The 12,072-nt window shown below is 36.7% G+C and overlaps 1 protein-coding gene across 4 annotated transcripts in view; it reads left to right on the forward strand.

Moving 5' to 3' along the window:
* MYO16 (myosin XVI) overlaps positions 1–12,072 on the forward strand; it is a 378,556-nt gene that overhangs the window by 308,063 nt on the left and 58,421 nt on the right. For all 4 annotated transcript variants that reach the window (XM_027444352.3, XM_072031861.1, XM_027444351.3 and 1 more), the window contains 2 exons: positions 655–754; positions 11,805–11,901. In XM_027444352.3, coding sequence (XP_027300153.2) covers positions 655–754; positions 11,805–11,901 — 197 coding nt within the window. The remainder of the gene's footprint in view (positions 1–654; positions 755–11,804; positions 11,902–12,072) is intronic.

The following is a 12,072-nucleotide window of genomic DNA, read 5'->3' on the forward strand; positions in this document are numbered from 1 at the left end:
TGTTATTTGACTTTGTATAACTTGTTTCCTACATTGGTTCTTTTCTTTTGTACATCAAAGAGCATTTTAATAGCTAGCATTTTTTATCTTTGAAGGTATTCTGATGCTGTAATGAACTCTCTTCTTGATCTCCTTTCTAATAGTGTAAACTGATCAAGTTCTTAAAGCCTTTTTTGCTACAAGACACATTTCATTCAAATGCTTCAAAATGAAGAAAAAATGTTTTTAGGTTGATGGAAAACATTTTAAGCAATGCCACTTTCTTATGAATTACTTCGTGGTAGCCATATGTTATATAACATATACTGAAAAAATATTTTCCTCCTTTCAGTGACCTGACCCAGTACCGATTAAATCAGTTGATGAGGCTTTGCATTCTTTCTGCATTGATTTTCAGTGAGGCATCAGAAGAACTGACAAGAAGCAAATCTGAGTTTAGGCCTTACTTATCCCACACTGTTATTAGCCAAGGTCATGTCTAATAACATGAAAGATTTAAAGCAGTTGGTCTCCTTGTTTTCTTCACCTGCAGCAGAATCCTAAGATTCCAGTTTGTATATCAGAGATTTGAAAGTCAAAGGAAAACTCACAGTATCTGCAAAAATGTCAACCGGTCCCACATTAGAGTAACTCTGCTTCTGCTAATTTTTCTAGGTATAAAGATTTGGCTGATACAGCAGCAGGAGAGAAGAAGTTGTCTGCCAAGGAGAGATGTCGTCTTGTTCTTCAGCAGTGTAAATTACAAGGCTGGCAGGTTTGTGATCTACAAAGCAATTAAAATATCATTCTTTAAACAAGCTAGCTGAGTCACTTCCATTGTGGCAAGCCACCAGATCCTTTGCAGCAGTACATTCTTTTGACATTTAATATATGCTTTGGAGTAGAATCAAGCTGATTTTCTGAGTTTTCTACCATATGAGTAGCTCTGATCATTGTGTCAAAAATCGGTGTACTCTTGTGGGAAGAAAAGGAATTCAATTAAGCGTGTACACTTTATAAATTTGTCTCCAGGTTTTTAAAAGTATCTGGTGTATGCGTTTTAGTGGTTGAATTGTTTCTGAATTAGGAAAGAAAACAAACAAACAAGCAAAAACACCTGCATATTTTCTTCATGTAAAAGTCTATGCTAAATGCTTTACTGTCATAATAGGACAGACTGAAAACTTTTGCTTAGGACTTCCCTTCTAGTCAGTGCCTGTATAGGTAGCAGTATGCTGACTCAGAGCTAGGTAACTAGGATCACTGTACATCAAGTACAAATACCACTACCACCAGAAAAAAGCCAATGAACAGGAAGCTCTCAGCTTCCCATCCCTTCCCCTTATCCTTTTTATACCATGGTTAATCCTCACCAGAATAAGGATTGCAATGCATATGTCTCCATTTGGCCAAAGTACTCTTAGGCTAATTTTGTAATTTAGAAGCAGTGATTTCCCTGCCATATGCAATTTCTAAAGAAAATGTTGCTCCCTTTCACACTATATAAGCTAATGTATGGCAAGGAAGCATTCTGGGACTTAATGTATGGATTATTCATCTGGACAGTATGAGGTCTTTTCTGAGCCTAGGAGAACTGAAATTTATACCACAAGACAGCATCTGGACCATTTTCAGAGGCAGGTCTGAAGTTTAGGGATGGATGAGTGGTCAGAACACTCATATATTCTAAAAGCCTATTAGTTTAAAGGAAGGGGTTAACATATCTTCCAATTCATGTAACAATGTCCAAGCATTAAGATGGCCAGAAAAGGTTTCTGGAAAAAAAAAAAAAGAAAAAGGAAAGGTAGATGAAGGACAAGGACTGTGTTAGACTTGTGCTGATTTTCTCTGAGTGAACACTGATTTTTTCTCAGTGTCCTAGATTCTTTACTTATAACAGGAAAAAATTGTACCTACCCACATATGCATGATTACCTGTACGTGGACACATAAGAAGGTTTTTCTTTGGTCAAAATCCTGTTTAAGTTCCCTTTTAGTCACTAAAGTAAGTAGTGGACACATATCATTGTATAATCTAAATTCTAATAATCTAAATAGTAAAGAGCAAAAAGAAAGGCCTAAAAGAAGATACAAATCATAAAATAGACTTGTTTTCTTTAGGTCAGTTTTCTTAGGTCAGTACTGGAGCATATTCTGCATCCTTGCCAGAAAGTTCCCTGTAAAAACAAAACAAAACAAAACAAAACAAAACAAAACAAAACAGTCATTAATATCTAGAAGATATATTTTACCTTACGAGTACCTGGAGCCGAGAGTACCACTAACCTTCAGAACTTGTTTGAGGCTACAAGTTTGATATGGGACAAAAGCTATGTAACAGTAATTACATATTGTGCTCCAGTCACAAAACAGAGCAGGATGCCTATCAAGTTTATTTCCCCACTAACAGCATTACAGCCCCCCAAAAAGCAATTGGCCATCAGTGATATTCTGTAGCTCAAGACTAGTGATTGTATAGTGACTGGTGTTTGAAAACAAGCCTGAAACCTTGAAAGACGAAAATGTAAGAAAGAAATTGCAAAACATGATCCTTCCATTATTCAGGGAATGCAGCTTGTGATCTCAAACAGGTTTTAGAGGTTCTGACTCCAGAATATCATTTACACCGTTAGAAGTCAGGTGTGCAAAACTACAGCAGCACATGATGCATTTTCCTTCAAACCAGTAAGGAGACAAACTCTTAGGTGATGTCGGTAAGTTAAATGGAATGGGGGGGTTGTAGGTGAGAGTTATACCATTGTCAGAGAGTGACTGAGAAGCACACTGGCAACAGACTAAGCTGAAAGGAACAAGGGCTGTCTGAAAGAGTGAGTGACCTGCTCCTTACCACTTCAAGCCACAAAGACCTATGACAAACAGATGAAAGAAAATGGAAGAAAATCTAGGAGAAAATTAATTCTAAGTCCAGAAAACTTCTTACAGAAAATGCCCAGTGAATACAAACTTGAATCCACCACATTTTGTGTTGCTGATACAAAACTGTATACCAGTAGTGACTAATGTCTGTGTCACATAATCTCTCTCTCAATTATCTTTTTTGATTCATTTGACTAATCATGAAAGTTGAACTTTAAATAACAGTCTAAATGAGGAAGCTTATACAATCTGTAGTTGTCATGGGTGACCTCCTCTATGCTTTTACAGCAGAGGACTCCAAAAAAAAAAAAAAGAAAGAAAGGGGAAAAAGGAGAAGAGAAGAGAAGAGAAGAGAAGAGAAGAGAAGAGAAGAGAAGAGAAGAGAAGAGAAAAGAAAAGAAAAGAAAAGAAAAGAAAAGAAAAGAAAAGAAAAGAAAAGAAAAGAAAAGAAAAGAAAAGAAAAGAAAAGAAAAGAAAAGAAAAGAAGGAGGGGGAAGAAAAGGAAGGAAAAGAAGGATGGGGAAGAAAAGGAAGGAAAAGAAAAATCAGGAACCTGGGATGATGTCAGCTACCTAAGTCAGAGAAAAGGAGTTATGTTATAGTGCATCACTAAAAATCATCCAAGAGTTAGGGGGTTACACATATAACCAGTTTATTCAGCCACTGTTGCCAGCAGTAACTACTTCAAATGAGTCACTGCTGGAACTGAAAATCTGTTTGATGCAGGGGTTCATGAATAAGTCAAAGAATGTCTTCCCCAATTCTGTTACCTGCACTTCCCTGAAGAACTGTTGCAGATTTGGATGGATAAATTGGCCAAAAAATAGACAGCTAAAGTATCCACATCAAGGATGGTGAAGTTTAGGAAAAAGCAACACACATCTGAAATCAACCTCCTGCTTACATGTCATCAGAGGACAAGGTTGGCAATGAACTCCACAGAAGGGAGGTGAGGGGTGGGGGAAGGAAGGAAAAATCTGGACTCTGTAGCAGCTGAGTGAATTTAGATGATACACTATCCTCCTTGATACACTGCATCCTCCTTGGGATAACATACTTGACTATCTCATTTTGTGAAAGGTGATCTTAAATTGAGGGGAGGGGAAAGCAAATCAGTGTTCTGAAATGAGTTCTCAAAAATGAGTGAAGAAAGTGGTTTCTTTGTATTTCTTTCCTACTTTACAATTTATCTTTCTTTCCTCACATAACTTGCGTTTGGAGAGTGTTTTATCAACCAACAAAACAACAAAACTCAAAGCCTACTCACAAAACATGCTCTTCCTCCTCTTGTAAATACTGCAGCCTGTTTAAAAATTGAGGGCAAATGAAGAAGACCCAATGCCAGAATCCAATTTTGGTTTATTTTCTACTATTTAGATGAGTGCAAGAGCAAACACTATCTGCTAGCCAAGGTCTTGTGCTTGATTCAGCAGCTTCTGTGTTAGGGGGAAGTATTTATTAGAGAAGTGTTGATAGGTTTATGAAATGTTGCTGTTACTTGGGTAAGCTGAGCTGGAGATAACTAAACTAGGACAATAAAATAGCTGTTTAATTGAAGCTGGCATACAATGCTGTTTCAGTCGTGCACTTAGCTTAACTACAGAAATTATAAAAGTGCAGAGCTACTAATGAAAGGCTGTTTTTGCATCCTGACTCTGTGTGCAGCCTAGATAAAGTGTTCTTTCAGTTTAAATATATACTCGATCATGACAAGCCTAGCTACTTGCTGTGACTTTTAAGCACACCCTATGTAAGAGAAAATCAGATTTCTAAATCAAAACAAACCATTCCTGCTCCAGACAGAGTGAAAATAACAGACTTGTTTAACCCCTGGAGAAGTCATTGAGAGTTTTGCTACTAATGTAAGAGGGAGCAAGCTGATATATGGTAACTTCAGAGTCAAATTGAGTGGGAGTACTGGCTGCTTCGTGTCGAGCAGGAGAATCTCCCACCCTCCAGAACGTGTGAAGGCCTTTACAAGTCCACATTCATTGTTCATTTATTGTCATGCAATGATGTATTAGCCAAGGAAAGCCTACCATCCCAATAGCATGACTAGCTTGCAAACATTAGCATGCTTTGAGAGAAATCTGGGGCACAAACAGTCCTTGGCTGCTTTTACTGACAGAAGGAAACTTTCATTCATTTGGATTATCATTCCTCACACTGTTAAGCTTGCAAATATGAATTCAATAAAGGGGAGTTAGCTCATAGCTTACTGAGCTTTCTCATCAAAACTCGGAGCTTTACGTTTTGTTTAGCTAAGGTCAGTGATCTGCAGTTAACTCTTCAGTTACTTCATATGGAGCTTGCCAAAATGCAAACAACTTATATTTTACCAAAGGTAAAATGTCAGTTTAATTTGCTCTCACTGTACAGTGCAGCTTTTAAATACAAGCGCTCTGAAGGACAGACTTCACTAAAGGAGAATCTCTGAGCCTTTAACTGCTAGGAATACTTGTCTGTTTAAAAGACAGGACTTCTTAAACGTGTCTAATAAAATCTTTGTCTTAGCTTATCTTTTCAATTTTTAGCCTGGCTGTTCTAATCCATAATGATTCCTTATCAGTAGCCTTGGATTCTGAAAACAAGAGATCACTCATTTTGGAGAGAGTTAGACAGGTGTTAAGTTTGAATGGAATGATGTAAAGATTGATCAGATATGAAATAAGCAGTACAGGAAGGTCAGTCTGAATGTGTTTTTGTTTTTTTGTTTTTTTTTTTGTTTTTCCTGAATCTCCAAATCAGCAGCAGGTAGCTGCATGAGACAGATGTTGATTTAGTTTCAATCCACATTCTTACAGCTACAGACATTACTGAAGTCATTTCAGGAGCCTCATAAATTGTATTTCAGTGTATTTATTTGTCATTTACTAACCTTAGCTGTGCTGAATGTAATTTTCCTTTTTGTTTTGAATCTCGTATTTTAAAAGTCAATCATCTTTGAGGCAATTTTAAAATTGAGTAATTTCATATTCACATTTGAAAAAAAATCCCAGGAGGGGTTTCCAAACTAATGGCAAATGATTAAAACACCAGTGTTTGTATTTGCCTCATCCTTTGAATTTTGTCAGCAAAAGTAATTGTCCAAGTAGTATATCATCCCATTATATTCTTAGAAATAATTTGCTGGTAGCACAAATTGCCAGAGTGAGGCTACACCTCACCAGTACTGCCAAAAAGCTGGCCCAAGTAAGCATCCACCTGCAAGCTTTCCTAGCAGCTCTTTTGTGCTACGCAATACAAGTCCACAGCATCTCCTTCGACCATTGGATCATTCACTTTGACTTCTGACCAGCTCTGTCTATTCACACTGAGCTTTTCCTATGGTTCCTATTTCCTTTTTTTTTTTTTTTTTTTCCCCTCTGGAATATATTTCTCCCTCCCTACCTCCATCTACCTTTCAGGGTGGTTATGATTACTAGTCTGGCAAACTTCATTTTCCTTCTGAGTTCTCTTTCATGCAGCTCTCTCACATTTGGACTCTGAGTCTCTCTTTCTAATTCAAAGTTGATTTTTTCTATTTGCCTCTCTCTTGACCCTTTTCTATTGTTTTCTACTCTTTCTTTTGTTTTTAGAAAGGTCGCTTCATATTTGGTCCCGGTGCTCATCTCTTATATGTCTGGGTTTAGTTTTCCAGATTTCCACCTCAGGGGCTACCTTCTGTGCCATGTCTGTCCCTGTTGCCTGCTGCTTGTATTTCTCAGTTCACATTCACACATACTTCCATCTTGTTTCTTTCAGTGCTATGTCTATTTCTAGAATTGAGAAAGAATAGAGTTACAGGTCTATCATAAAGAGATCCCTTAAGATAAAACCAGGGTATGGCTAAATATTCCTTACATAGATCTTACACTTCCTGTTCATTTCCTTTCCTTTGATGCAGTCTTTTCTTTGTTGTCTCTCCAGTGAAGAGAAGTGAGGGTTGCACAGTTTTTGGAACAGGGTTGACCATTGTTCTGCCATTTCCCAGAGAGCTGAATGACAGTTTTTCTCCCTAAAGTCCAGATCCTGACAAACTCTTGCATAAATACCTTCTGTCACTTGCGTGAATACTGGACTACTCACATGCTTATGTTAAGACCATACATAAGGTATGCCCAACTGTGGTTGTGTTCAGTATGTGCCACTGTACAAGGTCAGTAGTTTGCCAGAGACAAAGGAGGGCTCTTAAAATGTGTAAAGAAAAGCTAACAAATGAAGCAGAGAGAGTAAGCCTTTAAAAATAACATTTCAGTCCTTGTAAAAGATCAGTGCCCTGTAAATGTGTTTGTCATTATAATATTTTTGCAGACATGTACGCTGCAGAAAGACACGTTTTACAATAGTTTTAAGGCTTTTTTTCTACATTTCATTAATGCACTGTGAAAATGTGTGTCATTGTGTAAAATATCATTAGATTATAGTTCTCTGTCTTTTGTAGGTAGCTATTTTGAAAGTACTGCCAGAAACACACAGCACTCCCACAAATTGCCTTTTTTAAACTAAAGAACAGCTTTACAGATTCCCTTGACACCTATTAAATATGAGCTAATACTGCCTCCATGCCACCTACACACCATCTCAGCATCCATTCCATAGTTTTGAATGTCTGTACTTCTACATCCTACACCTTTTCTTGAAAGAAAGAAAGAAAGAGAAAGAGAGAGAGAGAGAGAGAGAGAGAGAGAGAGAGAGAGAAGGGAAGGAAGAAAAGGAAAGAATGAGAACAGCTTGCTCCTATCCTTTCTTCCTCCTCCTCGGAAAAAAAAAAAAAGAAAAAAAAAAAGAAAAAAAAAAGAAAAAAAAAAGGAAAGAAAGGCCTGTAGCAGTAATTGAAGCTTTGGTAGTCATCAATGACAATTTTACTTAATCTTTAAAAAATGTGTCATTTTGAAAAATAACATTTAAAGCCCTAATGCTTTTCTAATTAAAATAACTGTGACTGTAATTCACAGATGGTTTACTTTTACAGGAGTCTAAATGACATTAAAATTTCAGACTCAGATGAAAGCACTTTGTATCCCAGAAAGTATGGAAAAGTGACTTCTTTAGGGGAAGAACATTTTAACCTTTTTCCCTCTAGGTAAGCAGGAAACACTTTGTGGTTAGAGAAAAGACCACAGTGAAGATGCAGGCTCACAAACTGTAGTGATATCCAGCATATGAAATGCCAACCTTTTTCAGTGTTCCTGCTTTCACTGAACGCCGGAACTGCGCAGAGGAGACAGGGAGACTAACTTGTTCTCTATCAGCTTCAGAGGGTATCAGATTTAGTTCAAAGATGGAGCAACAGAGATTTCCAGCAATGTGAACGCAACCTGATGTCTTACAGTAGTTTATTCTATACATGCCTCTGTGTAGATCTCTATTCTCAGTAGACCTGGCATATGATGTGAAATCTGCAGATAGCTTTTATCTGAATGTAAAAAATGAATTTGTATTCTGTCCGTTCTTCATTCACTTAAAAATTATAGCAGACTTCTACTAACGAAGTTCTTAGTATAAATGATACCATGATAACTCCATTTATGTTGTTCCTCGGGTATGGGATGGGAGAAAAGAGTGCTGATGATTTGCATGTCCCCTAGCTGGCTTTGTGAGTCTACAGAGCCAGATGGCGAACACTTGTAGCTCCACTGACCATAAGCTTGAGCAGTTGTCTTGACTGTGATTTTGTGACTGAATGCTGCAAAATAAATCACAACTCCATGTTTAGTTAAGTTACACACTTGAAGTACATCATAGATGTGATCAGTGTGTTAATTATGAGACTAATTGAGAATGGGGTTGTTAATTTTTCTGTATGCATTTCTGGTTATAAGGGCTCCTTCTAAGATTTCAAAATGTAACTTTTCATCTCCTTCAACTGATTTTTCTACTGTCAGAGTACCATAATCTTGCCCTAATAGGGAGGCGTACTTTAGACTTCCAGTGAGGAAGGAAGGAGAGAAACAGGAAAAGGAGTGAAAGAGGTAGAAATGAGAAAAAGTGTATAGGCCTTAGACACAGGGGTTAAAAAAAAAAAAAAAAAATCTTCAAAGTGATGCAGAGGGCTTATGGAAAGAAGAAGTGGGGTGTAAAGAGAAAATGTCACCAGAGGAAAAGAATATAATTTTAAGAAGTATCTGTATCTGCACATTGATTTTCTGAGAACTACTCAGAAAAAAAAAATAAAAAAATGTTAGTTTTAAAAATGACATGATAATTTCATTACAGTTAACAATATGAGTAATAATTCAGTTATAGAACAATTCTGCATTTAAGGTGATGTGAGCAAGTAGATGAATATTTTAGTAGCCAAAGCTAGTAATAAGAAAAGTTCAATATGTGATTTAACAAGATGAAGAGAAAACTGTTTTTTTAAGAGCAGTTATCATAGAATTTGCAGCCTTTAGTGACAGAATGGATGTGGTGGGAGGAGTCGAGATGAAGTTCTGGTATCATGGAAGAAAACTGAAGGTTCAAAAATAGAAAGAATGCTTGAAGGGAAGAGAAGAGCAAATTGACATGGTTTGCTGTGAAAACATAAAAAATTTGCTTGTTCATGACATGAGATTAGATGCCTGAAAGAGAAGCAAATTTAAACTGAAGAAGGAAGTGATTGAATTATTTTTCTTTGATTTTTCTTTTCTTTTTTTTTTTTTTTTTGAAGAAAGGAGGAAAAAAACTGGGAACACAAAGAAAGATTCCTAAGGAAATTTAGCAAGTTCAGTTAATGAAACAGACTGCAGATGATGGATGAAGAAGGAATTTGGAGTGCTAAGAACCAGACAAGGAGACAAGTGTGAAAGTACAGGAAGAAAAGCGAAAACTTCTATTTGAAGTCAGCAGTCAGGAAAATGAGGATGAGAATATGTCCCTGAGAGCCTAATGAGAACTCAGTGAGATTGCTTCAGATGAATATGATGTTATAAAATTATTAGGCATCACTTAAGATAATCTATTAAGTAACCATAATGGCACCATTTTACCAGGGTAGCTACAATTGTAGAAACAGGGCTCTTGGACAAAAGCAATTTTTTTCTGGAATAATAACTTCAATTTGTAAGCAGAAGGATTATTCCAGAATAGATGGTCTGAATAGAGGAGCTTTTCTGGAATAGCTAAGCTATGCTAGTATTTCTGTAGCCGCTTAGTTTTCTAAAATAGCTGTTCCAGGCATTTTCAGCATGTAAAGAAAGCCTATTCCCTATTTATGAGTTTCTACAGTGGCAAGACAAGTAATATGTTTTTTTAGCACCTTGCCTTCACACGCTTTACAGTAACACAAAAAGGCTTATTTTATTGGAAAAAGAGTCACTAACAAATAAAAAAATTAGAAATAATTCTAATTTTGCCAGTTGAGTGCATCTGATTTTAACTAAGAGACTAACAGTTGACAATCATTGTCTGTCAGCTCAAACTTCAGAATTAGACTCCTAACATTTGTTTCAAAGTAGTTTTTCTCTAGAGTAGAGAGAAGGGAAGCTGAAGGACTAAAAAGTGCTCCTGTCACTTCTGAATTTTGTTAATGGAGTTTAGACATGGTATATGTGTCTTGGCTATCTCTGGTTTATCGCCACCAGTGAAGTATACCTGACAACAGTGTTTGGATTAAAAGCAGTTAGTTGAAAAGGTGTGCAAATCTCCCTGCCAACTGTCTGGCTCCTACATCTATACTAAAAAAACAGTGGAGCAGGATGGTGCAACGAGAAGAAAATGAGCTTGTGCTCTGCGTACAAACAAGAATTGGAACGAATGTCTGCAATTTCAGCCAGACTGGTATTAATTAATCAGTATGCTTATAAACCATACAAAATTAATAGCTAGACAAAAGCTATAATCTTCACTGGATAGCACAGCTACCTGGTACTATCTTGTTGTTTCTTAGAAGTGAAGTTTCTTCTCTAGAATTTCTGAGAAGAAAGTGATATAAACAAATGCATCACTTCTCCAAGCTTTTTAGTTACTTTGTATTTGTGGAGTAGCTTTTTTTTTTTTTTTTTTCAATATTATTTATTTTTTAAAGCTATTAGTAAGGAATGCTTTTGAAGATTATACAAAGAATAATTTTAAGGATTGTTTCAGCATGTTCTGGAAGTATCAAAAGGAAGGTGTTTCTTTTTGGTGTAACTAATTAATTTTTTCTGTAAAAGGAGAAGAACATCTAGGTATGCTGTGTTTATTAAGACCCTCAAAGAGCTAAATAAATCCAGCCAAGCAAATGCTCAGTGCCAGTAGAAGCTCATACACTCTGTCAATACATAGGAAAACAGTTTTCACAAATGCAGCTCTGACTTGTGAAGGAAGAGGAGACTTGCAGAACAGCTTCAGCTGGCAACTCCAGGAACCAGGATTCATGATTTTATAGGACATTAGGAATCATTTTTACCAATGGCATTGAGTTTCTTCTATCCTGCAACTTGGGCTGAATCCTTTCTCTTCCACAGGTGTCATCTGTCTGCTACTGTTTTCTGCTTCACATAGGTTTAAGGCTTTTCACCTTTCTCCTTGCTCACAGTCCTCTGTTTTATGAACACTAAACCTAGTTTTCTCTTAAATTGTCTAACACATGATCACAGAATCATTAAGGTTGGAAAAGACCTCCAAGATCATCTGGTCCAACCGTCCCCCTGCACTATTACCCATTAAACTGTGTCTCTAAGTAACACAATCATTAGTGTAATTACATCCAGAAAGCTTTCTTTTCCAACCCAATATTTAATGTGAAGACTGTTTGCCCCGGATGTTTTTTGACACGAAGGGGGAATATGTGTATGACAGCTTGCTTGTCCTTTTTAAATACACTTTTTATTCAACAAAGTGATATTGCCTCTCTGCACAACTGTTGGCATTGTACTCTATTCTTAAATGGCAGATCTGATCTCAACCCTCAGATGGATTGCATACATACTATTGTTATTTACTTGTCATCATTTTGGCATTTTTTGTTGATGGTGAAGGTTTCCCTGTTGTTTGTATTCTAGATAGGAGTCCGAAAAGTGTTTCTTAAGTACTGGCAAGCTGACCATCTCAACGATTTGTGCCTTCAGCTTCAGAAGAAAATTATAACCTGCCAAAAAGGTAACAATTACAGAACAAGTATTCCTGAGCTATCACCTTGTACACTTAGAAGAAACATATTGCATAACAACAACAACAAATTTCTCCTCCTTGAATAGTGCTGTATTTTATGTATTTCCTTATACACATATTTCCAACTAACTGCTTATACAGATTTTTGGAGGTGATGCA

This window comes from Anas platyrhynchos, chromosome 1 (assembly GCF_047663525.1).
Source record: "Anas platyrhynchos isolate ZD024472 breed Pekin duck chromosome 1, IASCAAS_PekinDuck_T2T, whole genome shotgun sequence".
NCBI lineage: Eukaryota > Metazoa > Chordata > Aves > Anseriformes > Anatidae > Anas > Anas platyrhynchos.